General features: G+C 39.0%; 8 protein-coding genes and 1 non-coding gene across 9 annotated transcripts; 5 read left to right on the top strand and 4 right to left on the bottom strand.

Moving 5' to 3' along the window:
* Positions 1-3,214: 3,214 nt before the first annotated feature.
* PHYBLDRAFT_149583 (apses-type HTH transcription regulator) lies at positions 3,215-4,011 on the top strand (the record flags this gene model as incomplete). The annotated part of the gene is made up of 3 exons (XM_018432301.1): positions 3,215-3,407; positions 3,456-3,588; positions 3,648-4,011. 3 exons carry the CDS (start codon positions 3,215-3,217, stop codon positions 4,009-4,011), a joined length of 690 nt encoding a protein of 229 aa, XP_018287218.1.
* A 420-nt stretch (positions 4,012-4,431) lies between these two features.
* On the bottom strand, positions 4,432-6,545 carry PHYBLDRAFT_159864 (hypothetical protein). The gene is made up of 10 exons (XM_018434073.1): positions 6,452-6,545; positions 6,284-6,393; positions 6,067-6,224; positions 5,804-5,942; positions 5,627-5,732; positions 5,395-5,576; positions 5,128-5,318; positions 4,829-5,043; positions 4,646-4,749; positions 4,432-4,577 (listed from the first exon to the last, which is right to left on the bottom strand). The coding sequence occupies exons 1-10, from the start codon at positions 6,529-6,531 to the stop codon at positions 4,522-4,524; spliced, it is 1,341 nt and encodes a 446-aa protein (XP_018287217.1). The 5' UTR covers positions 6,532-6,545; the 3' UTR covers positions 4,432-4,521.
* A 696-nt stretch (positions 6,546-7,241) lies between these two features.
* On the top strand, positions 7,242-7,938 carry PHYBLDRAFT_149581 (hypothetical protein; the record flags this gene model as incomplete). The annotated part of the gene is made up of 4 exons (XM_018432300.1): positions 7,242-7,428; positions 7,515-7,652; positions 7,714-7,797; positions 7,868-7,938. The coding sequence occupies 4 exons, from the start codon at positions 7,242-7,244 to the stop codon at positions 7,936-7,938; spliced, it is 480 nt and encodes a 159-aa protein (XP_018287216.1).
* A 1,690-nt stretch (positions 7,939-9,628) lies between these two features.
* Positions 9,629-11,477, top strand: PHYBLDRAFT_149580 (hypothetical protein; the record flags this gene model as incomplete). Its single annotated transcript, XM_018432299.1, has 3 exons — positions 9,629-9,792; positions 11,158-11,396; positions 11,461-11,477. The coding sequence occupies 3 exons, from the start codon at positions 9,629-9,631 to the stop codon at positions 11,475-11,477; spliced, it is 420 nt and encodes a 139-aa protein (XP_018287215.1).
* A 189-nt stretch (positions 11,478-11,666) lies between these two features.
* On the bottom strand, positions 11,667-14,522 carry PHYBLDRAFT_172431 (hypothetical protein; the record flags this gene model as incomplete). Its single annotated transcript, XM_018436802.1, has 2 exons — positions 11,667-12,616; positions 13,439-14,522. The coding sequence occupies 2 exons, from the start codon at positions 14,520-14,522 to the stop codon at positions 11,667-11,669; spliced, it is 2,034 nt and encodes a 677-aa protein (XP_018287214.1).
* Positions 14,523-14,947: 425 nt separating this feature from the next.
* PHYBLDRAFT_172430 (hypothetical protein) lies at positions 14,948-16,189 on the bottom strand (the record flags this gene model as incomplete). Its single annotated transcript, XM_018436801.1, has 1 exon — positions 14,948-16,189. The coding sequence occupies one exon, from the start codon at positions 16,187-16,189 to the stop codon at positions 14,948-14,950; it is 1,242 nt and encodes a 413-aa protein (XP_018287213.1).
* A 699-nt stretch (positions 16,190-16,888) lies between these two features.
* PHYBLDRAFT_172429 (hypothetical protein) lies at positions 16,889-21,423 on the bottom strand (the record flags this gene model as incomplete). Its single annotated transcript, XM_018436800.1, has 3 exons — positions 16,889-17,850; positions 18,673-20,134; positions 20,266-21,423. 3 exons carry the CDS (start codon positions 21,421-21,423, stop codon positions 16,889-16,891), a joined length of 3,582 nt encoding a protein of 1,193 aa, XP_018287212.1.
* Positions 21,424-21,852: 429 nt separating this feature from the next.
* Positions 21,853-21,926, top strand: PHYBLDRAFT_t202. Its single transcript has one exon. It is a non-coding gene; the product is annotated as a tRNA-Val (tRNA).
* A 1,139-nt stretch (positions 21,927-23,065) lies between these two features.
* PHYBLDRAFT_73738 (CCHC-type zinc finger transcription factor) lies at positions 23,066-23,864 on the top strand (the record flags this gene model as incomplete). Its single annotated transcript, XM_018442906.1, has 3 exons — positions 23,066-23,484; positions 23,547-23,767; positions 23,791-23,864. 3 exons carry the CDS (start codon positions 23,066-23,068, stop codon positions 23,862-23,864), a joined length of 714 nt encoding a protein of 237 aa, XP_018287211.1.
* Positions 23,865-26,741: the final 2,877 nt, after the last annotated feature.

Here is a 26,741-nt window from a genome sequence, read left to right as displayed (position 1 = left end):
TTTCCTACCTTTGACTGGTTTCCGAAGAACCGTTTGCGTTACTTAAAGTGCGCTCTGCGCCAATCTAAAAACGTGATAGTAATACTCTAAATCGATCACAAATACTCCGAAAACAATAAAATGCGTTTCGTTTTTACGCTAATCGTGGCATATCTCGAATCTATTTTTCGCATTAGCCTTTGGGCATATAATTTCCTCAATATAATTTCCTCAATAAACGATACGAAAAAATATGTTTTCGCATTCGACACAAAAGAAACACACATCATGTAGTACATTCTTTTATGAGAAGCAAATAAAGCTCTGGCTAATATTTTATTGATTTGTGCATAGCTTTTGGGTCATATAAATTCCACATTTAACAAACAATACCAAAATCCTCCGTTCCTAAAAACATATTTTATACTGGTTTTATAATAAACAGATACAAAGCATAAAATTTAAACAGACAAAAATCGTTTAGGTACAGAGATTGTCTTTTTTTTTGCACTGACTGCTGGAAATTGGAAAGTAAATATGTACGTAAAATAGAGGGAGTGTACCTATTCATAATCGTGATTCTTGAAACTATATTGCCTTCTGATAGAGCCGAATCTGTAAACATTGCTCAGAGTGTGAGCTTTCAACAGACTGAATAAGACAAAGGATTTAAGGATTTCTTATGTCATGCAATAAAAATGCAAACCTATATTATCAAACTCACTAAAATTACCTCTGTTAGTATTATTGTGACGGGTAAGTCTCTTTTCTAGCTTTAACCCTTTATCTCATGCTCATCCTGTTATTCACCACTTGCAGCTTCCTAAGAACTTGAGTAAATATTTTCTTCTGATCTGTAAAAAATCTTTGCTGTATTATACTCCCGATTTTTTTCTTTACTCTTATTTTATTTCTAGTATGTTTTCCGTGGATCATGAAGACAGTATTTTCTTTTTTTTTTTTCTATTATTTATTGAAGGTATTATATACCCGAAGACATACTTTTTTTCTGTATTGTTACCCGAAGACATACTAAAAATTTGATGACTCGATTAACGCAAAAACAAAGCGCAATTTAGTATTGTCGGGGTTTTTGTAATTGGATTGATATGTCACAAACACGTTTTTCAACTGACGCAGAACAGACTTTAAGTAACGCAAATAATTCTTCAAAAAACATTAGTCAATATAAACCCAACTCTTCCCTCTAGTATTTGTTAAATGAGGGATTAATCAACATGTGATGACTATAAATGCACTGAGATTGTTAGTAAACTCCCAAAGTAAAAAAAAATAAGGCATAGACACGCTATTGTTACAAAGTCAATGGGAAACCCATGAAATTTTTGCTTTATTTCTTGTGAATAAGACGTGTCTTTAACCTTACCAATCCCCAGTCCCCCATGTCTAACTTCAATTTTTTTCATCAATAATAAAGCCAGATATCTCTTTAAACAGTACTTGTCTTTAATTAAGCTAATCGCAACTTGTCTTGTGGCTGTTGTGTTTACTATCAATAGATGCAGATAATTTTATGTGTAACAAAGTCTCGATTTTGTAAACTTAATTTAGGTTCAAGGTACAAACTCATCAATAGTTTTTTTTTAAATCCCAGAGATGAATGTAAAGCAACCTTGTTGCCTTTATATTTCTTTTATCATTTGTATTTAAAGCTAGTAGCTTCGGATCACAGTCATAATAATATTACATTAAGTACTTTATCAGACAGGAGGAAGTAAACTTTATTTAATTTGAAATGATTTAACAATTTTATTTTTACTTTTACGTCTATTAATAAAATATGCATGCTGAGAAGATATTTTGTACAAATATCTAAACTTATCGTTGGCTACCTCTATTCCAAAGCCTCCTCTAACCAATTCTGGATTTCAGGTTGGTAAGACCTCAAGTGGAAAGGATTATCTAAGAAATTCCTGATATATTCGACTGTGATTAGATCTGGACTTTCAAAGGTCACTCAGGAACATCAATGTTAAAGACATATTTGCGTGTGCTTTATTCTTGCTGTCTGTGTGCCATGTGCGGGGTAGCGTTATATCCTTTACAATACAATGTTTCTACTTGAGATTGAGACAAATTAAGAGATGTTTTAGACGAATCAAGATGTAATTTTAGACAATATGCTTACCTTTTGTGGACAAAGCGAGAATAAAAATTACGCAAAGAGAAATTCGTTTTTAAACCAACATTGATGTTCAGATGTTTACCTGTAATTTTTTTTTGTAGCATTAACACCTCGCTGTCACAGCGTATTACAGGCTTTACAGAGCAGTAAAGAAATGACAACTTTAGATAGTTAAAAAGTTAAGATTTCCTTTTATAGAATAAGCATAACTTGATCATTTCGTTTTGACCAGTATTCAATCCTCGGTGTGGCTAATATACACTATATGTATAGTTTTCTAGAATCTAACCGCTGTACATGCTCTTAATTAATCTAAGTACTTAGGCAGAAATAAAAATTCAAAATTCAAAAGTCTAACCGCTTTCCAAAGATCTGATAAAAGCAAGCAGCAGTCAGCAGCAACAGCAACAATGACAATAACAGCAATCAAATCACTGTAACGTAAATAGGTTGCTTCTTTGAGACATTTAGGCAATTACAGGTAAAATGTCTGAATAAATGTCTACTTTGCCTGAAAACTAATTTCTCTTTGTCTAAATTTCATTCTCGTTCTGTCCACGAAAGGTAAGCATAGTGTCTACAGGTACATTTTGATTCGTTTAAAGCGTTTTCTAATTTTCCTCAATTTCAAGTAGAAGCTGTATAACTTTACCTGGCGGCTTGTATAAGCATAGCCAAGGCACTTGTAGTGATAAGGCGTTTCTTGGAGTAGATTTTTCTTAGTCTATTTTTTACCTTTTCCCTTTCATATAAATCTTGTAATACAAAACTTCATACGTGTTAAGCCAATCACTCGGTACTTTACACTGTAGCCAACCAATAAATACAAAAAAAGGCTTGTATAAGCATTAGCCTTCATTTTGCGTGTGAAGAGCACTATCGTTTTTTGCGTCCTGAAAACTAACATTTTAGCAAAACTAAGTTTTTTGGCGTAATTTTTGTTTTATGATACGCAAAATCATTCGCACTAATCAATAGAAAAAAAACATGATTTTCTTCATAAAATAATAATAATGTTAATAATGATAATAGTGTCGTGGTACTTTTGCAACGTCGAGAATCTTATTCATAATTGTTTAACTATTTCCAATGAATTTCATTCCAATCTTACCAGCACCTCCATTACCAATAAAACTGGCATCTAAACCTCCAGTCATTCCATTCTCTAATCATCTTTCTCAGTGGTCTGAACGTCCTCGGTTTACTACGGTTGAATGGGTTGCTGAGCACACAATGTGCTATCAAGTTAATGTCAATGGAACTTGTGTCACTCGTCGTCAAGGTAATTTTATCAAGTATGTTCTGTGTTTCTGATTCATTAAACATCTAGATAACAACATGATCAATGGAACAAAACTATTGAACATGACTAAAATATCACGTGGAAAGCGAGATGGAATCTTGAAGGTTGAAAAAGATAGAATGGTTATCAAGGCTGGAATAATAGATTTCAGAGGTGTCTGGTAAGTAATAAAATGTGTGTAACTAATTAAAATTATATTCATAAGGGTATTGTGAATAGGATAACATTTAAAAGAGCCAAGCAGTTGGCATCTCAGTATGGCTTGATAGATACATTGTATCCTTTACTTGAGGACTTTCTTACCATACATGCTCCTAGCGAAAACTCACAAACATGGACTGATGATCACTCAAACATCTCACTTGGCTTGAACCTAATTCCTTCAAGTGAATTCGACTCCCAGTCTTTTGCTTATGATATGGTCGAGTCTGATGCGTTTATACAAGCCGATAAGTCCTACCGAGGAAAAATGGTACCTCATCTTAGCCATCAATGGCTTTCTGAAGACCCATTACCTTTTCACGGACAACATTCTCGAGCCCACTTTACCTATGCGTTTTCTTTTATAAATGGACCTCTCTGATATCATTCATATTTGAAAGATAGATCATATAGCTTGTCTACAATTACTTACAATATTATATCTATTTATGCCATATTTTTATCTACGATTTCCTTTGTTTATCTTTTTTTAGCGTTGATCCCAGCATGTATTTATATCCTCTGCGATCAAACCAAAATATTAATCCTTTGTCTCAGTATATTGAGAATTAATATAATTTATAGAACCAAGTAAAAGTATTTTATTCGCTATAAAGCTAAAGCAAGAAATACAAACATGACAGTATGTAAGCTACAGTGGTCCCTCGATAATTTCAAGGCCAAGGCGGGAACTAAGTACCTTGAAATTATCGAGGGACCACTGTAGACAAAGCTTGTATCCGACTTTTCCACTGGTGCACTTAATCTATAAATTTTACTCAGAGCTACAAAATTCTTATATGCAATTTGTCCTATTTCTTCATTAAAATTTAATTATATAATGTATTTTAGATATTTAGACTTCATTACAAATTTTACAGAAGAAATATCTTTAATTATTTGAATAGGCCTCTCTAAAGGCTACTAATTTTTCACCCTTGACTTGCGCTAGAAACAAATAATTAATAAGATCAGTAAACAACGTAAAAATTATAATTTTTTAGTGAAAAACTTACAATCCTTTTCGACCACATAAGCAGCAGCAACTTCACAATCCTTGAGAGATGATTTCTCGAAAACCTTTGCGTTATTGCAAATAACACATCCATCGACCTTGGCACTAGATAATCACAAAGAAAGACCGAAGGGATTATTATCATTATCCAACAAATAAAATAAACCAAACCCTTCAAACTTACTTGTCTGCAATTACTACATGATCCATAATCACAGAATTGGCAATCTTTACATTTTTGCCAATAATACAGTGGGCACCCACGCATGATTTTTTAACTGAGGAACGTTCATCGATCTTGGTATATTCACCAATGGTCGAGTCATTTCCAACCTGGGTTCTGGCAGATACTTCTGTGTGAGCACCAATTCTCTGGATCTGGGCGCCCTGTTTGGTTACCTTTAAAAAGAGAGAAAGAGAGATGTATTAACAAATATAGACAATATATCTATTTTTGAAATATTATATTCTATATCTACTTACATGACGGTTGAGTTCGCTGTAGCTTGTAATAGTATTACCACGCCCACAAAGTCCACCACGGTAAACAAAAACATTGGTTTTTACGGGACTATTAAAATCGGAATTTATGGGATCCGATTCATATGTTTCTTCAGATAATGTCGTTGATAGTGACAGGGCTGTGCTCAAGAGGTTCTTGTTGGCAGCAGCATCTAATATATACCCACTATCATAAGTATATGTACAATACTTATAATGCAATCTAATACAATACAATACAATCCCTACATTTCTCCACTGCCTCTTGTTCGACCATTTTCTTTTGATATTGGCACTTAACCAACATTGGTATAAGATCCTCGGAAATACTCGAGATGTTTTCCTTGTCAGCCACCATGTCAAGCACCCATCGCTTGAAAATATAAACGTGAGCATCCTGTAAATCTGTGTGAACACGAACCCGCGGGAATCTTAATGTAATATATTAGTAATATATTCGTAAAATTATTTTTTGTCGTACTTGTTAAGGAGTGACATGCGAATAGAGAAATCTTCGTCTTCTGATCGACTGGTCTTGTAGACAAGTGCACCGCGAGAAGAATCAATGCCAACAAATGGTAACAAATCTATATGAAATATTACATGTTAATATGGACTATTCTTGGGTTAAAATAAATAATAATCCGCATTTACTTTCCATCATCTTTTCCAGCCTCTGTGTTGTTTGGTTCGTAAAACAAAGCGGTCATAGTGGGATCGTTAACACGATGAACATCCAATAACTCTCTAGGGTTCATCTCGGTAACAAAATCACAAGGAACTACAATGAAATCACGCTGTTTTCCCAAAAGATCCCACATATTCAAATGCAAAGTTAAGTATATATGCATATATAGATATGCGTTGATCCGTCGTCGTTTCCAAATCATTCAGATTTTTTTGTATAAACCCAGAACTCACGTCAATCTTGTCTTTAAGGAATCGTAATGCATCGGCAGATCCACAATCTTCATCCACGCTAATAACATTGCAGTGAACATTCCCCTGGTAGCCACGAGCCAAGTAGCCAGCCACTTTTTGATGGACATTGCCTGAAGCCTGAACAACCACAAGAGCATCTTATTCGAATAATGAGATGTCTGGACGTTGGCAAGTCTATTATGTTTCTTATTTGTACCATGAATTCCTGCTTTTTCGAGCCATTCAAGAGTGTAGGAGATAATTGGTTTATTTCCAACTGGTAAGAGAGCCTTTGGCATATTATCGTCTTCTGCAATTGGATACAATCTTTGCAAAGATAGATTTAGTATGCATCTTTATAGACAAAAGCCCATTCACTTTGTACCTGTTACTACTGCCATATCCGGCAAGTACAATAGCCTGAAATTCGCATACACGATGATGCTTGGTCTTTTCAAACACCATTTGATTCAATTAAGAGGTCGCTTCGACTTTGAGGCCTGAAAAAAAAACGAGACGACATTAAAAAAGAGGACCTTCACTCGGGGAGGCGAGTCACATAAAATTTTGTGTCTTTCAATAGGTTCAAGACGACCCTGAAGCAAATAATGCAAATCTGGTAAAGATCCTAGAGCTACAGCTAAATACACAATAATTCTGTAATAATGGGGCCATATCTGTAGCTTTTAAGGACTACATGGTATTTTATTAAAGTATAAGTGATATACAACCAATTTAATTAAGCAAAATGCAGTGTGACTTTAGCAATTAATGATTTACCAGTAGAACAAGTAAAGTTTGACTAGACCACTCTTTGAATAGAAAGAAACTTGGCTACATTCAAACGCACTCCCGTGTATAAATAAACTAGTAATTTTTTGTTGGAACTTGACACAGATAGGGTTTAACTAGAACTAATTAAAGAGGGTGATTTTTAATACCAATAATAATATAATAATAATAGTAAAAGAGAATGAAAGGAGGATATTTCCTTTAAAAAATGTACTTTAATTACATTAAAAATATTCTCTGGTCAACTTTTATTAAACTTTTCTCATAGTCTATTTTCATTCTTGATCTTACTGGCTGTCACACCAGCCACAAGAAGTGAGAATAGGAGGGGGCGGAGGCTTTATTTAATATGTTTTGTATACTTAATTATTTGTTAATCAACAATGGTCCGTGTTAAGAGTCGTTGGCTGCTATTTGAGATTGTCGAAGATCCATTTATCCAAGACTCAAAGGTTGTCTTTCCACACACACCATTTAATATAACGGAAGAACATTTGACAAGAATCATACGTGAGACAATTACGATTCATCATGGTGATTTCGGTTCAGGAATGGCATGGAATACTAGTGGTACTTGATCTTAATGAAAATTTTAAATGAAGATTCTAATAAAAGTATTGGCATTATTATTATTATTATTACTGACTTAATTATAGTAAAATGGTTTAATAGCACAACACGAACTGGAATTATGCGGGTGGGTAGAGAATATGTTGATCTTGTGATGGGATCATTATTCTTTGTAAAACAAATTCATTCCATGCAGGCCAGCTTTAACATTCTTCATTCTTCTGGTATGTTAGCTGCTGATTTTATATAATTTTAATAATAGTAATAATGTGAATCGATATGTAGGTACTCTTATATCCATTCAAAAGACGGCTATTGAGAGAGATAGATCATTCTACTTGGAAGAAAAGGAAAGAGCCGAGAGAAAAGGTAAGAGTGTCTCAACCCAGATCAGATAAGTCAGTCAGACCCACTGTACAACATGCCATGTTCCATGTAGGGCAAGCATACGATGCCATGAGCAGAATAGAAGCCAATATTTCTAAGATTAATCAGCTCGAGGCGCACTGATAACCCCCAGATCAAGAGATTAAATGCACACCCAATTATATTTATAAAGAAGTTATAATATATGTATATGTATAGTCACAAGACCTCCCAAGCCTAATAAAATGCTTTTTACAAACAAAAAATGTATATGTATATGTATACCGTTTGCAAATATCACTTATATAATGTCTAAGTCAAATAAATACAGTTTCTAAAACAAAGGATCTAGTGGTCTTTCATAGAGATATCATTATGTTTTTACTCGTTATTTCAAGGCATGTATACCTTGAATATACTCAAATATATCTTTACAGTGAAGACTTTCTCTTATACGCTAAATATTATGCTAGCTATAAAATATACGAGCTTTCATTATAATAATTTACTGATAAGAAGATTACTAGATAAAAACTGTTAGTTATATAATACTAAAATTATATATGTGCACATCATTTTGAAGAAATGTACACTTTTGCCAGAGAAATGAGTATTAGTTCTCTTAATTTCTAATGCTGAATAGGCTATATATCTACTTTACATTATAGCTTCAAGAAAAAAAAACATCCATGCTGCAGAAGATAAAACTTCATTTTCTTATAAACAAATATATATATACTTGGTGTGGACAAACTAAAAGTTCAAAACAAGGGCAAAAAAAGAGCAAACATTTAAGTCATATCATTGAGCAAGAGTTTTAACTAATTTTGCCCTTTTTTTTGCCCTTTTTTTGAACCTCCAAAAAAAAGGCCAAAATAAGGGCAAAATTTTTAATCCACTCTAATTAGCTAGTTTTCTTCCATTGCCACTAAGATTGAGAAGAGAAGCATTTTTTTATAGAGAAGATGTTCCATATGATAAGAAGTCTAGAAAAACTCGCAATAAAAGGTTCTCACTTAATGACATAGACGGGATTATATACACAATTTTATCTAATATGTATTTTGGACTAATTTTGAACTTTTTTTTAAAAAAAGTGTGGACAGTCATAAATTAGTCTGATTGACTAAGTTCTGGATGAAGTTGTTTTACCCTTTTTTTGCCCTTTTTTGAACTTTTATGGTGCGATCGGAGATAACTATCTAAGTTTTTAGGTATTTTTTAAAAGTTTATAACTTTTGCAAAACTTAAGTTAATATAATTCTGAACTCTTAATTTGATAGATATGATCATTATCTATAGAATTAAGAGTTTACAATTGCTCTAACTACTCTGAATAAAAAGTCTTAGACTTTCAAAGTTGGGATGTATTGGCCTATTTACAATGGAGTTTACCCAGTTTTTACGATATTGAAACAAGTTAAATGGCTGTCACTGACGGACATTAAATATAATTTTTTAAAAAGTGTCATGAGCATGTCGTTCCTAGAATCTGAATCCTAATCTGGCCAATCCAATTCCATCCTTCTCAGAAATACTACACTTTGCTGGAAGTTTCCAATATCTGGTAACTTCTAGCAAAATCCCTTTAAGATAGTATAAATACAAATTGCTTCATCGAAATAAAACATTATCTTTATTCTTCTGAAAAACTACTCTTGTGATATCTTCCAGCTGCTTCAAAGGCAACTTCCAATCCCGACATATCACACTTATTTTAAAAGGCAAATCACGTGTGTGTGACTTTGACTTTTATTGCGTATCTTTTATTATTTTGGTCTTCCTCAAGTGTTACTACTCAAGCTTAACACACTTATATTTAAAATACTCTAAAATGCCTCGTCCAAAAAAGAGATCAACAATGGCAAAGAAAATAAACAGATTGGCTAGTAGTAGAGCTTTTATTAAAAAAATACAATTGGAAAATGAAGATTATGTGGACTTGGAGTTTGACCATGAAGATGATATTGTTTTGGACAACAGAGAGCTCCAGAGAATGTCAGAAGAAGTTACTTCAGCTGCATATACAAACCAGCTACTGAAATGGCATTGTTGTGGTGGTTGAAGTTGAAGAAGTTTTTAAGAGGAAGAATTGAAGATTTGAAATTAGGAATGAAGATTCGTGAGAACTTGTGTAGGTTTTGTTTATTGAGAAAGATTTTGTATCAAAGTTTGACCAGGTTCCTACACTGAACTACTACTGCTATTTATATTGTTTTGGATTGGGAAAATTATATGACTGGGGTCAGGTAATCGATCCTATCTGAGCCTTAATCAGAGCAACGTGATCTTGGGATAATTAATGTATGATTAATTATATAAATGTGTGTAGTCCCAATGAAGTATTAACATCGAAAGTAAATGTGTTTATGAGTTATAATTATACTTATAATAATCCACTGATGTATCCCATATTATGGTGATATCATCATATGAAATATAATCACTATCATGCATGCTAAACCTGTGTGTTAAATAATAAAGTAATTGGTAGACACCTTTGACTGGAATAGCTGAGGCCTTATATTATTTCCTTCAGACTTATTCTCAATTACAGCAGTAGTCAATACTCATTTACAACACATGTAACTGGTGTTGATAGTAGAAGTTAAATAGAAAAATATAAAGATGATAAAATAAAAGTATAGTAAAAATATAGTAATTGAATAAAGGTAAAATAAAAATATAGTATATGAATAAAGATAAAGTAAAAATATAGTGAGGTAGAATAGAAATAAGATAATAATATAATAACAATATAGTAAAGTAAAGTAAAAAAATATAATAATAGTATAATAATAAAGTCTAATAAAAATGTAATAAAAAATAATATAAATAAACATTGGCAATAAAGAAGTATATAAAATTAGGGGAAAGAGGTATAATTTTTTTAGTGGGTGACAGGTGTTTCTAAGGTGACAATGTTTAATTTTAAGGAACGGTATTATATTTTTAGAAAAGAAAGAAAAACAAAGTGCAGATGAGAAGTACAGTGAGACTTTGTTTATTGATGAAAAGAGAGATGATCTTCTATTGCTATTTGCTATGTGAGTTTATATAGACATTGCATGTGTATTTAGGATAATGATATGAGTATATCATGTGATGTCTGTTTTCTTATATCATAGATAATATATTGTTAAGTTATTACCCACGCTCTTGTTTGAGTGATTAGTGATGTTGACTAAGGTGTGTGACCTTGTTATCGGTATATTCTTTATTTAATGATAGTGTGAGAAATAATGTATAATTGATACTGGTCGCTTATTCAATATGTCTTTGTCTTATTGTCTGTGCACTCTATTTGAATCTACGATTATGTTGGATACAACAAACGGGATTATATTGGGGGTTTGGGTATAGGGGTATCGGAAGCAAGATTTCCCAAGAAACCTGGGGGACTACTCCTGCCCCTCAAGACACGTCACTCGGTCAACTCACCGTCGACGTCAACGCCCACAAGTCCGGTACCACCCGTCATGGCTCACTGGTGAAGCAAACCACCAAAGGAATCCACCGTCTGGTATCCCTCACCAGAAACTGGCCAAAGCCAAACTTGTCTACAACACACGTGAAACCAATATGCTGGTTTCTTGGTGTAGGTAAAAGATTTTTATTGAAAGGCTAGTGGGCACACACACTATAGAGCTATTGCCCGCCTTTAAGAGTACAAAAAAGAATAATAGAAAGGAAAAAAACCCAAGGGGGAAAATGGGAAAAGCTAGAAAGGGAAACTAAGCTAGGGGATACAAAAAAAAGGGAGATAAGGATAAAATATGAAGCATGCATGAAATGCATGCAATAAATGGAAACTAAGACTAATACAGATCTAAACTAAAAATAAAAGGAGATGGCTAGTCTCATTTGGGTAGTCAGTTCAAGAAGAGTTGTCCTCTGTCTGTTGCAGCATGATCAGCAAGATCAACCCCAGGGAGACAGATCTGTTCTATGTCCAACATGATTCTACAAAGAATTGGCCAAGTAAAGATCCAGAAGGCATTGTTCTTGTTGTTTTTAAGTTTCTTCAGAGGCAGCATATTGAGTACATAATCAATTGGATTGGGTTGTACTGTAGAATAGAGATGGAGACGAATTGCAGCTCCAGTGCACTCAATGACATGATGACGGCTGGTGGTATGCAATCCACAGGAACAAGGTTGAGGACGTCCAGGAAGCCACCCCATACGCCAACGTATGAATCTACTACGTTCATAGTTAGTCATGGGAAGCCAGAGAATAGGGTCAACACCAAGAGAAGGACGGCAAGCAGAGAGAAGTATTTGTTGAGAGCGTTGCAAGAAGAGGCCCTGGTTCAAAAATGAACGAATGGCATGCTTGCAAGCTTTAGAATCAGCATTCTGACGATTGGAGAGAGACAACCAAATGGGATTAGCTAAAAGCTTAAACCATTGGTGTGCTGGGTTTGTAAGAACAGGTCGAAGAAGAGTAAACAGAGCCTCATCAGGCAACCAGAAAGCACGATATACAAACTTGAAACCAAGAGTCAAGATCCTCTCCCTCATGCTAGGAAGATTCCCAAGGTGACGGAAAACAGATGTAGAAGATGTGGAGTGACCTCCAAAAATCATGCGTAAGCATGTGTTCTGGGCCTTTTCAAGCACAGCAACTTGTTTGATGTTGAAGCAGGATATTGCCAGGCCATACTCAAATTGTGGACGAATAAACTGGCGATACAAACGAATTGAGAGTAGACGTGACAACCCAGTGTGATTGACACCAAGTGATTGAAGAGCACGCATGCTGTTGATAGCAGAGACACAATTACGAGAGATGAGAAGAGATGGATCAATAGTCCCCTTTGCTGAGAAGGGAACACCAAGGTAAGGAAACGAATGAGCATGAGGAATAGGCACATTGTAGAGAGAGAATGACAAAGGAGAAAGAGAACAAGAATGGTGAAGGATCATGCACTTGGTGGGACTCCAACGATATCCTAGCTCTTGAGAATGTTGTTCAGCAGAATTCAGAATGACAGGCATAGCTTCTGGTGTAGCAATGATGGCAACATCGTCAGCAAAAAGTAGTGAATTGACTAATTGATCATTGAGTCTTGTGGCAGCAGTCTGATTAAATACTGTGTTACAAAGTTCCCCTGCAGCACGAAGAGCAACTGGTAGAGAATTTATGTACACGGAATAAAGGTGGGGAGAAAGCACAGATCCTTGCATAACGCCAGTCAATGGTTGGAATGATCTGGATGTTGCACCAGAAAGCAACACCTCAACTTGAACGTTGTCAAAAAGACTTTGTAACAAAGCTAACATAGCATCAGAGGCAAGAGGACGTAACGATGTCCATACTACAGAACGATCAACAGTGTCATATGCAGACTTGATATCAAGAAAAGCCAAGACTGGTGGTGCTTTGAATAGAGCTGTGTGACGACGGACCATCTCATGGAGACAAAGAACTTGATCAAGGGAGCTACGTTGACGTTGGAATCCACCCTGTGCAATGTCAATTGTTGGAGACACATCTTCAAGAGGAAACTGTAGACAATATTCCATGGCTTTTCTCAGGATAGACGTTAAGCTAATGGGACGATAGTTAGCAGGGTCATGAGTATCACCCTTTTTAAAGATGGGGACAACTTGTGCAGTACGCCATGCAAGAGGTGCAGAACCCCATTGCCAACAAAGCTGGAACAAAAGACAAAGAACAGGAGAGACTTGCTTAACAATTGGGTGAAGCATTTCAGCACGAAGATGGTCAACACCAGGAGCCTTGCGTGTAGGAAGCTTGAGAATTGCACTCTCTACAGAAAGATGAGTAAAAGGACATGATTCATCAATTGCAATTGGTGATGAAATCATCACTGTCTGGTCTGGAGGGCGGCGTGCAGGAAGAAATTGACCTGAGAAAATCTGTTGAAGATGATCAGCCATTTTGTTAGCAGCTACTTGAGGTCCACCCGGATCCACAAAGACAGGACTGGTTTGACGATGGCTTTTAATACGTTTCATTGTTGCTGTGGTCTTTGCAAAGTCTTGTGTTGCCAATTTGTTGCAGAATTCTTTCCATGTTTCACGTCGACGACGCTGGACTGATAACCTAACAGCATGACATGCATCCTGATGGCGCATCCAGCATATAGCCTTCTGCAAACCACTAGAATGACGCCAGCGTTGGTAGCTGCGTTCTCTCAGATCCATTGCTTCTTGAAGGTCCACTGACCAGAACCAGTACTTTTGCATGGTACGTGGTGTACGACGACCAACAGCAGTGTCCAGAGCATCATAGATAGCTTGAGCAAAAGCAGAGCACAGAGAATCTACAGGAGGAGGAGAAGAAGAAGAAAGGAAAGCACTGAACTGCTCTGTCAGATTGTCCAATGACCCAGAAGCTGTATCAATGTAGATCTTGAGAGTGTCAGGCTGAGCAAGCTTGGAAAGATTCCAAAGTAGGCGCGGATGATTAGTAGGGGGAGGGGGAGGTGAAACATAGGGAGTGAAAGTGAGGTTGACCATTTTGTGATCAGAGCCTAAAGAAAGATCAGAACGAATTTGCATAGAAGGATTGAGAAGGGGGGACGTAGAAAGAAATAAATCAATGATACTGGAACGTGAGGTACCAGAGCCACCAGAAAGAAAGGTAGGAATACCAAATGCAAGTAATTCATTCCAACAAGTGAGACCAGTTGCCTGGATCCACTGAAGAAAAGAAGTTCCTCGCGAAGTGATAGCATGGTCACCAAGAAAGGATCCCATATGTGAATTAAAATCACCACAAAAAATAGTGTTAGAAGAAGGAATAGAAGGAGAAGAGAGGGGGAGGTCATAAAGAATAGAAATTGCATCGTCATTAGAAAGAGAAGGGGGAAGATAAATGCAATGAATAAGACAATCAAATACAATACAAGAAAGAACATAAGGAGAAGAAGAAGGAACAATAGAAATGGGGTAAGGGAAAGAAGGATTTACAAGAAGAGAAATACCCATGCAGCCACGGCTAGCATTGGGGACAGACTGACCATAGGTATGGTACTGCTGCCAAGAAGTAGGATAACGATGGGGGGACAAAAGCCACGTTTCAGTGATAAAAAGAAGGGAAGTAAGTGGAGCATATGAAAGGATCGTAGGTATGGTCTGTTTTGCAAGACCATTTGCATTCCATAATGTAATTGTTACTGGATTCATAGATCAGAGAATGAAGGGATGGTGATGCTGGCAGTATGTATAGAGATGTCCAAGTCTTTTTTGGTGGGTCGTGGGGGAACAATCTCAGCTAGTTGGTCATCACTAATCCATCCCTGAGAGCAAAAGGAACGTGCAACAGCAAACTTGACAGGAGCCCTAATGAATTCAATGGCACATAGCATACAATCATTGTGAACATGTATAGCTTTTGTTGCCCTATCATCAAGTGAAAGAGAGGCCAGAGCTGGGTCACGGAGGTGAACAGGGTCCAGAGGATCAAAGTTATCCAAAGTAGTAACACCATAACTCGCCAAGATAGTCTTGAGCTCAGGAGTATACTCATTATGTACAAGCATTCCCATCACCTTACGATCAGGATAGTGGAGATCCAGCACACGTGCATTGTCTATCTTTAATTTCCTAAGACGTTGACGTTGAGTACTAATGGGGAGACGGATAGCATTAGGTACATAAACAATTTGAAACCCCTGATCAGCATTTTCTTTAATTGTCATGCCACGAACAACAGCAGCAATGGCCCTAGCAGTTGGAGCCCTTTTACGTGGTGTTTTAGAAATGAAAGTCTTGGTGGGTTCAGTGGAATGATGGGTCTGGGATGCAGGAAGTGATGGAAAATCAGCCTGAGAAACAACTGGAACAGAGGCAGCAATAGTAGCATATTTGGATGCTGCAGCACCAACAGAAAAATCAACATTCTCCTTTGTCAAACGTGCAATAGTGGCGTTTGCAGTAGCAAGAGCCTTACGCAACTCAATGTTCTCTTTTTGAACAGCCTCCAATGCAGAAAGACGTTCATCATAAGCCTGGAAACGGTCCCAAATATCCTGAAGAGTGGGCATTACAGTTGGAAGAACAGGTGCAATGTCAGATTCAATTTCATGGATATCTGCCATGGAAATACTATGACCCAAGATGGAAACAGAAGGGGACACAACAGGCTCACTTGCAGAATGAACTTCAGGAATTTTGTGTTGGACTGCATTGATCAAAGATTGCATGGATGAAGCAGTAAATGTTGCACCACATTTGCATTTAAACTGTGGGCTACCAGTACGAGAAGTAGACCCATTAGAAACAATTTTGCCTGTAGTCTGGCAATGTGAACAGGACAAAACATTGTGCAATTTTTTAAAGTCTGCCTTGAGGCCAGACAAAATGAGAGCAGTGGGAGTAGGGCGGCCAGTGGAATTAATCACCTGTTTTTGGGAACCAATCATTGTTGGAGGAGCTTGAAAAAAAAATTCGTGGGAACCAGGAGCAGGCAAAGCAGAAAAAGAAAGGTCTGAAACTGGGACAAAAAAGTGCGAAGTTGATGGTAAAACACCAGAACCACCTTCAGAGAAGGAGAAAAGAACTGGAGACGATAACAGAGGTACAGGCAATTGAGATGTAGTTGGAGATGCTGACAATCTTGAGTGATTTCGGCGCAGATGTGAAGATGATTGCAATGATGATTCCAACAATTTGAAAAAAAAGTCAATTAAAAAAATGAAAATTGGTAGATATATAAAAACAACTATGACAATCAATCCTGCTGCAAAAAACAGATAGGTTTGATATAGTAGTTATAGAGAAAAAGAGGTAAAAGTAAAACTGTGCTGGGTTTGAATTCAAAAAATAATTTGGTTGTGGAAGAGAGTGTGTGGTTTCTTGGTGTAGGTAAAAGATTTTTATTGAAAGGCTAGTGGGCACACGCACTATAGAGCTATTGCCCGCCTTTAAGAGTACAAAAAAGAATAATAGAAAGGAAAAAAACCCAAGGGGGAAAATGGGAAAAACTAGAAAGGGAAACTAAGCTAGGGGATACAAAAAAAGGGAGATAAGGATAAAATATGAAGCATGCATGAAATTCATGCAATAAATGGAAACTAAGACTAATACAGATCTAGACTAAAAATAAAAGGAGATGGCCAGTCTCATTTGGGTAGCCAGTTCAAGAAGAGTTGTCCTCTGTCTGTTGCAGCATGATCAGCAAGATCAACCCCAGGGAGACAGATCTGTTCTATGTCCAACATTATTCTACAAAGAATTGGCCAAGTAAAGATCCAGAAGGCATTGTTCTTGTTGTTTTTAGGTGTCTTCAGAGGCAGCATATTGAGTACATAATCAATTGGATTGGGTTGTACTGTAGAATAGAGATGGAGACGAATTGCAGCTCCAGTGCACTCAATGACATGATGACGGCTGGTGGTATGCAATCCACAGGAACAAGGTTGAGGACGTCCAGGAAGCCACCCCATACGCCAACGTATGAATCTACTACGTTCATAGTTAGTCATGGGAAGCCAGAGAATAGGGTCAACACCAAGAGAAGGACGGCAAGCAGAGAGAAGTATTTGTTGAGAGCGTTGCAAGGAGAGGCCCTGGTTCAAAAATGAACGAATGGCATGCTTGCAAGCTTTAGAATCAGCATTCTGACGATTGGAGAGAGACAACCAAATGGGATTAGCTAAAAGCTTAAACCATTGGTGTGCTGGGTTTGTAAGAACAGGTCGAAGAAGAGTAAACAGAGCCTCATCAGGCAACCAGAAAGCACGATATACAAACTTGAAACCAAGAGTCAAGATCCTCTCCCTCATGCTAGGAAGATTCCCAAGGTGACGGAAAACAGATGTAGAAGATGTGGAGTGACCTCCAAAAATCATGCGTAAGCATGTGTTCTGGGCCTTTTCAAGCACAGCAACTTGTTTGATGTTGAAGCAGGATATTGCCAGGCCATACTCAAATTGTGGACGAATAAACTGGCGGTACAAACGAATTGAGAGTAGACGTGACAACCCAGTGTGATTGACACCAAGTGATTGAAGAGCACGCATGCTGTTGATAGCAGAGACACAATTACGAGAGATGAGAAGAGATGGATCAATAGTCCCCTTTGCTGAGAAGGGAACACCAAGGTAAGGAAACGAATGAGCATGAGGAATAGGCACATTGTAGAGAGAGAATGACAAAGGAGAAAGAGAACAAGAATGGTGAAGGATCATGCACTTGGTGGGACTCCAACGATATCCTAGCTCTTGAGAATGTTGTTCAGCAGAATTCAGAATGACAGGCATAGCTTCTGGTGTAGCAATGATGGCAACATCGTCAGCAAAAAGTAGTGAATTGACTAATTGATCATTGAGTCTTGTGGCAGCAGTCTGATTAAATACTGTGTTACAAAGTTCCCCTGCAGCACGAAGAGCAACTGGTAGAGAATTTATGTACACGGAATAAAGGTGGGGAGAAAGCACAGATCCTTGCATAACGCCAGTCAATGGTTGGAATGATCTGGATGTTGCACCAGAAAGCAACACCTCAACTTGAACGTTGTCAAAAAGACTTTGTAACAAAGCTAACATAGCATCAGAGGCAAGAGGACGTAACGATGTCCATACTACAGAACGATCAACAGTGTCATATGCAGACTTGATATCAAGAAAAGCCAAGACTGGTGGTGCTTTGAATAGAGCTGTGTGACGACGGACCATCTCATGGAGACAAAGAACTTGATCAAGGGAGCTACGTTGACGTTGGAATCCACCCTGTGCAATGTCAATTGTTGGAGACACATCTTCAAGAGGAAACTGTAGACAATATTCCATGGCTTTTCTCAGGATAGACGTTAAGCTAATGGGACGATAGTTAGCAGGGTCATGAGTATCACCCTTTTTAAAGATGGGGACAATTTGTGCAGTACGCCATGCAAGAGGTGCAGAACCCCATTGCCAACAAAGCTGGAACAAAAGACAAAGAACAGGAGAGACTTGCTTAACAATTGGGTGAAGCATTTCAGCACGAAGATGGTCAACACCAGGAGCCTTGCGTGTAGGAAGCTTGAGAATTGCACTCTCTACAGAAAGATGAGTAAAAGGACACGATTCATCAATTGCAATTGGTGATGAAATCATCACTGTCTGGTCTGGAGGGCGGCGTGCAGGAAGAAATTGACCTGAGAAAATCTGTTGAAGATGATCAGCCATTTTGTTAGCAGCTACTTGAGGTCCACCCGGATCCACAAAGACAGGACTGGTTTGACGATGGCTTTTAATACGTTTCATTGTTGCTGTGGTCTTTGCAAAGTCTTGTGTTGCCAATTTGTTGCAGAATTCTTTCCATGTTTCACGTCGACGACGCTGGACTGATAACCTAACAGCATGACATGCATCCTGATGGCGCATCCAGCATATAGCCTTCTGCAAACCACTAGAATGACGCCAGCGTTGGTAGCTGCGTTCTCTCAGATCCATTGCTTCTTGAAGGTCCACTGACCAGAACCAGTACTTTTGCATGGTACGTGGTGTACGACGACCAACAGCAGTGTCCAGAGCATCATAGATAGCTTGAGCAAAAGCAGAGCACAGAGAATCTACAGGAGGAGGAGAAGAAGAAGAAAGGAAAGCACTGAACTGCTCTGTCAGATTGTCCAATGACCCAGAAGCTGTATCAATGTAGATCTTGAGAGTGTCAGGCTGAGCAAGCTTGGAAAGATTCCAAAGTAGGCGCGGATGATTAGTAGGGGGAGGGGGAGGTGAAACATAGGGAGTGAAAGTGAGGTTGACCATTTTGTGATCAGAGCCTAAAGAAAGATCAGAACGAATTTGCATAGAAGGATTGAGAAGGGGGGATGTAGAAAGAAATAAATCAATGACACTGGAACGTGAGGTACCAGAGCCACCAGAAAGAAAGGTAGGAATACCAAATGCAAGTAATTCATTCCAACAAGTGAGACCAGTTGCCTGGATCCACTGAAGAAAAGAAGTTCCTCGCGAAGTGATAGCATGGTCACCAAGAAAGGATCCCATACGTGAATTAAAATCACCACAAAAAATAGTGTTAGAAGAAGGAATAGAAGAAGAAGAGAGGGGGAGGTCATAAAGAATAGAAATTGCATCGTCATCAGAAAGAGAAGGGGGAAGATAAATGCAATGAATAAGAAAATCAAATACAATACAAGAAAGAACATAAGGAGAAGAAGAAGGAACAATAGAAATGGGGTAAGGGAAAGAAGGATTTACAAGAAGAGAAATACCCATGCAGCCACGGCTAGCATTGGGGACAGACTGACCATAGGTATGGTACTGCTGCCAAGAAGTAGGATAACGATGGGGGGACAAAAGCCACGTTTCAGTGATAAAAAGAAGGGAAGTAAGTGGAGCATATGAAAGGATCGTAGGTATGGTCTGTTTTGCAAGACCATTTGCATTCCATAATGTAATTGTTACTGGATTCATAGATCAGAGAATGAAGGGATGGTGATGCTGGCAGTATGTATAGAGATGTCCAAGTCTTTTTTGGTGGGTCGTGGGGGAACCATCTCAGCTAGTTGGTCATCACTAATCCATCCCTGAGAGCAAAAGGAACGTGCAACAGCAAACTTGACAGGAGCCCTAATGAATTCAATGGCACGTAGCATACGATCATTGTGAACATGTATAGCTTTTGTTGCCCTATCATCAAGTGAAAGAGAGGCCAGAGCTGGGTCACGGAGGTGAACAGGGTCCAGAGGATCAAAGTTATCCAAAGTAGTAACACCATAACTTGCCAAGATAGTCTTGAGCTCAGGAGCATACTCATTATGTACAAGCATTCCCATCACCTTACGATCAGGATAGTGGAGATCCAGCACACGTGCATTGTCTATCTTTAATTTCCTAAGACGTTGACGTTGAGTACTAATGGGGAGACGGATAGCATTAGGTACATAAACAATTTGAAACCCCTGATCAGCATTTTCTTTAATTGTCATGCCACGAACAACAGCAGCAATGGCCCTAGCAGTTGGAGCCCTTTTACGTGGTGTTTTAGAAACGAAAGTCTTGGTGGGTTCAGTGGAATGATGGGTCTGGGATGCAGGAAGTGATGGAAAATCAGCCTGAGAAACAACTGGAACAGAGGCAGCAATAGTAGCATATTTGGATGCTGCAGCACCAACAGAAAAATCAATATTCTCCTTTGTCAAACGTGCAATAGTGGTGTTTGCAGTAGCAAGAGCCTTACGCAACTCAATGTTCTCTTTTTGAACAGCCTCCAATGCAGAAAGACGTTCATCATAAACCTGGAAACGGTCCCAAATATCCTGAAGAGTGGGCATTACAGTTGGAAAAACAGGTGCAACGTCAGATTCAATTTCATGGATATCTGCCATGGAAATACTATGACCCAAGATGGAAACAGAAGGGGACACAACAGGCTCACTTGCAGAACGAACTTCAGGAATTTTGTGTTGGACTGCATTGATCAAAGATTGCATGGATGAAGCAGTAAATGTTGCACCACATTTGCATTTAAACTGTGGGCTACCAGTACGAGAAGTAGACCCATTGGAAACAATTTTGCCTGTAGTCTGGCAACGTGAACAGGACAAAACATTGTGCAATTTTTTAAAGTCTGCCTTGAGGCCAGACAAAATGAGAGCAGTGGGAGTAGGGCGGCCAGTGGAATTAATCACCTGTTTTTGGGAACCAATCATTGTTGGAGGAGCTTGAAAAAAAATTTCGTGGGAACCAGGAGCAGGCAAAGCAGAAAAAGAAAGGTCTGAAACTGGGACAAAAAAGTGCGAAGTTGATGGTAAAACACCAGAACCACCTTCAGAGAAGGAGAAAAGAGCTGGAGACGATAACAGAGGTACAGGCAATTGAGATGTAGTTGGAGATGCTGACAATCTTGAGTGATTTCGGCGCAGATGTGAAGATGATTGCAATGATGATTCCAACAATTTGAAAAAAAGTCAATTAAAAAAAATGAAAATTGGTAGATATATAAAAACAACTATGACAATCAATCCTGCTGCAAAAACAGATAGGTTTGATATAGTAGTTATAGAGAAAAAGAGGTAAAAGTAAAACTGTGCTGGGTTTGAATTCAAAAAATAATTTGGTTGTGGAAGAGAGTCGGTTTGGGTTTCTTGGTGTAGTTGGTTATCACGTCTGTCTAACACACAGACGGTCGCCAGTTCAAGTCTGGCAGAAATCATATTTTTTGATATTTGTCAGATTGTCGGACATTATTTTTGTCGGACATTATTTTGATGAATCCGAGAAATCGGGATAATTGACCGCAGCAGTTCTGTATGTCAAAGATACCTCATAGATAACGAACCACAGTAATGTCTTGTAAAGATTAACCACAGTAACATCTTCTGAGCATCAACCGCAGTAAAAGGACTTCTCTTGTAATTAAATAGAGTATAATAGTTTACTGCGGATAATGCGCAGTATTAGTTTAGAAAACTATATAAGACAATTCAATTCCTATCAATAAAAAGGACCTTTTATCCTCTCTTCGATTTTACATATACTCTCCGATCCCCAGTGGGTTTGACCTTTTGACTTTGCTATAGTAAAAGGAAGACCATCCCAGATCAGGAACGACAATTGGTAGCTGAAGCTATTTTTCCTCTAACAAGACCTTTGATGAATCCGGTTGAAAGACACCAAGACATATTTGATAAGAAGACCCTTAGCCAATTCGAGATTGAAGAACGAGTCCAGGACTTGTTACCCAGCGAATTAGTAAACGACTACAAGAAGAATCGGCGTGTTTCTCATATCCCTGAAGAACAGCGTATTAAGAAGACCCCTGCCCGAGAACAGAAGTGGACCGAACTAGCCACAAAACTAGCCGCAACCTTAACAGGAAAGAACAAACAAGAACAAGAAGAAACAATGGCCCCCCAAACCGCCACTCTAACAGCCGAAGCAATTGCTGCTGCTGTCGCCGAAGCAATGAAAGCAATCATGGTGCAGCAGGAGGCCCGTGCTGAACGAATCAAGCAACCTGATTGCTTCCATGGAGAACGTTCTGCCACAGTAGTGGATGGTTAGCTGCGCGCAGTCGAACGTTACACCAGATACTACAATTTTTCCGCAACAAAAGCCTGTGAATTTGCAGTGAATCTGTTGCGTGACAGAGCAGACACATGGTGGAGACGCATGGAAGTAAAGGACAAACATCCAACAACCTGGGATGAGTTCAAGATGGCTCTGTCGGGAGAATTTCGTCCAGTCTACTCACTACAGACGTCCAGGGACCGCCTTGCTCGACTATACCAAACAGGAACGGTTGCAGAGTACATCGACGCGTTCCACAACATCCAGTTGGAGTTGCCTGGAATGAACGATGAAGAAGCCCTCGACAAGTTTGTCCGCGGACTTCACCCCACCATACGAGGAAATGTTCTTGCCGCCCGACCTGTCGACGTTGACAATGCCTGCAACATTGCTTTGGCATATGCCAGTGGCCTCCACTTGGGGCAACAGAACAACTACGCACCCGTTCCCCAACCGTACCAACAGACGTACCAACAGCCGTACCAACAGCAGTACAGTGGTCCCGAGCCCATGGACCTGGATGCGATTCAAGGTCGCCGTAATAACTATCGATCTCGCCCCCCTCAGAAACGTAATGTGGCTACTTGCCATTGGTGCGGCGAAGTTGGTCACTTCAAGAGGAACTGTAGGGATCGATTAGCAGTGATTAGACAGTTAGATGAGACACGTAGCAAGAAGCAGGGTTTTCGCGAAACACAACCGTAACGGGAGGTCGGTTGTGTTCAATGGAAGAAAAATCCTCCCCACAGGCTAATAATATTAGCGAAACTAGCGAACCAGAAATTAATAAAGACGTGTCTGAACAGTATACAAATGTTACCAATGAAGAGCCTGAGACTATGTCTGAAGAAAATTGTGACCCTTGTCTCACTGCTGACCAACATTTCTTAGAAGATCTCCATGCTGCCGTGGACACAGACTTGCCCTTATACGCCGCTATACTTGACGGACAACAAATCCTGGTGTTAATTGATAGTGGTGCTAGTGCAAACTATGTATCACCCCAGATCGCCCATTTGGCCACACACATTTTGGATATACCCGGACGATCAGTCGAAACTGCAGGAGGACACAGCATTAAGATCCATCAGAAGGCAACATTAAACCTCTCTTTAAATGGATACACTGACACCATCGATGCTTTTGTATTTCCCACTAAATTCGACTTGATTCTTGGCCGCACTTGGTTGCAAATGGCTAAACCCGTCCCAGATTGGCATGTCGATAGCTGGTCTTTACATCGTGATGAACAAGAATTTATTTTGCGTCCTCATGGGCCCCGTCCTACTAAACCTCACCTAAACTATCTGATATCTGCAAAACAAATTGAGAAACTCTCTAGGAGAGAGGAGGCCGAATGCTTTTTGTTGCACATTAAGACAGAAAAAGAAATACATAATGATGAACACTGGATGAAATTAGTAAAAGAATTTGAGGACGTTTTCCAAGACGGTTTACCTGGATTACCGCCGAACCGTGACGTCCAACACGTTATAAACACTGGAGATGCCTACCCTGTCAATAAACCACCATTCAAAATGAGCCCTCGAGAACTCGACGAATTACAGCAACAACTAAAGGAACTTCTAGACCTCGGCTTAATTCGTCCGAGTTCTTCGCCATGGGGTGCTCCAATTTTATTTGTTAAAAAGAAAAATGGTGAGATGCGCATGTGTGTTGATTACAGAGCCCTGAACAAAGTTACTATCCGCAATAACCATCCATTGCCACGCATGGATGAGTGTTTGGAACGCCTTCATGGAGCAAACCATTTCACCAGTTTGGACCTCAAAAGCGGTTACCATCAAGTGAGAATTCAAGACTCAGATGTGCCAAAAACCGCCTTTAACACCCGATATGGCCAATACGAGTTTCTGGTTCTTCCCTTTGGTCTCACCAATGCCCCACCGACGTTTCAGCATCTTATGAACAAAGTTCTTGGAGATTGTTTGGATAAGTTTGCCTTAGTCTATTTGGATGATATCCTAATCTTTAGCACGACACCAGAAGAACACGAAGAACATGTACGACATGTGTTAAACCGACTACGTGAAGCGAAATTAATTGCCAACCTTAAAAAATGCGAATTTAACAAAAACGAACTAACTTTCCTTGGATTCAACGTATCTGCGCAAGGCATCTTACCATCGCCAGACAAAGTAAAGACTATAAAAGAATGGACACCACCAACAAATGTACAAGAAGTTAGACAATTTATTGGCCTTGCATAGCACTACCGCCACTTCATCCCTGGGTTTGCTGGAATCGCTGCGCCCTTAACAGACTTAACTAAAGGGACAGGACCAAAACGACGGCCTATCGTTTGGACGGAGACATGCCAGGAAAGTTTCGATTTACTAAAAGAGAAAATGAGTACTGCACCTGTATTACTTGCCCCAGACATGGATAAACCATTCCGCATTGAAACAGATGCTTCAGATTTTGGTGTTGGTGCCGTATTAATGCAAGAAGACGAAAACGGAAGTTGGAAACCATTAGCGTTCGAATCAAAAAAACTCTCCCCTGCCGAAAGATCGTATCCTGCTCAAGAGCGCGAGTTACTCGGTATTCTACATGCCTTGCGTACTTGGTGCTGCATGATCGAAGGAAAACCGTTCACTGTATTCACCGATCACTTACCACTCAAGTATTTTCGCAGTCAGGTTAAGCCCACGCCTCGCCTGATAAGGTGGATTTCTGAATTCGAGCTGTACGACCCGATAATTCAATACAAACTGGGCAAAGACAATGGTGTCCCTGATGTGCTCTCTCGTCTTGATGGCCCAGAATACGATGCAACATTAATTAAATCAATGGAACCAGAATACCTGTACACCATACCAGACTCACAAACGTCCGACTGGCCAAAATTTTATGCACGAAAAGAAGATGAATGGCCAGAAGACATAAAAGAATTACTCCATCGGCAACGCAATAAGTTTGTGGTCCACGACCAAAAGGTTTTCCGTCTCGTTAAAATAGGTGACACGGTACAAGAAATTCGTTTTGCACTGTTTGCCAAGTGTGCAGACTTAGTAAATAATTTCCACAATGGTTTCGGACATGCTGGAGAAACAACGGTGTATGATTTAATGAAGAAGCGTTGGTGGTGGCCAGCCATGAGAAGTCAAATTCAAGAATGGTTATCGAAATGTCATCAATGTCAATTGGCCTCAAACGCAGAACGCAACATACACCATGCCCCTTTGGAACCATTGGATATCCCCCCTGCTTTCTCTCGTTGGCATCTCGACTTCATTGGAGAACTTCCCACTACAATCAACGGAAATCGATGGATTTTGGTTGCCGTCGACTACGCTACGAATTGGCCAATTGCACGTGCTGTTCCTGCTGCTACGGGCGAAGCCATCGCCAACTTTTTGTACGAAGAAATAGTCATGCGTTTTGGTTGCCCAGACGAAATTCTGACAGATCGTGGTGCAAACTTTATGTCACATATTTTGAGCTTTTACATTAAGAAAATTAAGCTCCATCATAAATTAACCTCAGCATTTCACCCACGTACTAATGGAAAATGTGAAAGGTTAAATGGTGTTCTTAAACAGATGTTACGTAAATATGTACATGGTGCCATTCACCAGTGGGACGAATATCTGGAAACAGCACTTTGGGCTTGCCGAATCAGAAAGCATCGTACAACTGGGTTCAGTCCATTTTTCTTGACTTATGGCCGCGAACCTCGTATTCCTGGCGATCCCCTATGTCCATTTATGGATACATCTATCCCTGACGACCCGACCCTCGTATCCGATGGCGCTATCCCTTTTCTTCGTAATCTCCAACAGGCTCGCAAAAATGCTGATGCTCGAGTAACCGCCAACAGCCAACAAGACAAGGAACAATGGGATTCGATCATGAAACCTCATCAGTTCGCAATCGGTGAACATTTGTTGTTGCGGCATGAAAACAAATTTGGACTAGAATATAACTGGATGGG

This window comes from Phycomyces blakesleeanus, assembly GCF_001638985.1.
Source record: "Phycomyces blakesleeanus NRRL 1555(-) unplaced genomic scaffold PHYBLscaffold_22, whole genome shotgun sequence".
Taxonomy (NCBI): domain Eukaryota; kingdom Fungi; phylum Mucoromycota; class Mucoromycetes; order Mucorales; family Phycomycetaceae; genus Phycomyces; species Phycomyces blakesleeanus.
The sequence above is the reverse complement of the archived record's forward strand: the minus strand, read 5'-3'. Positions and strand labels throughout refer to the sequence as shown.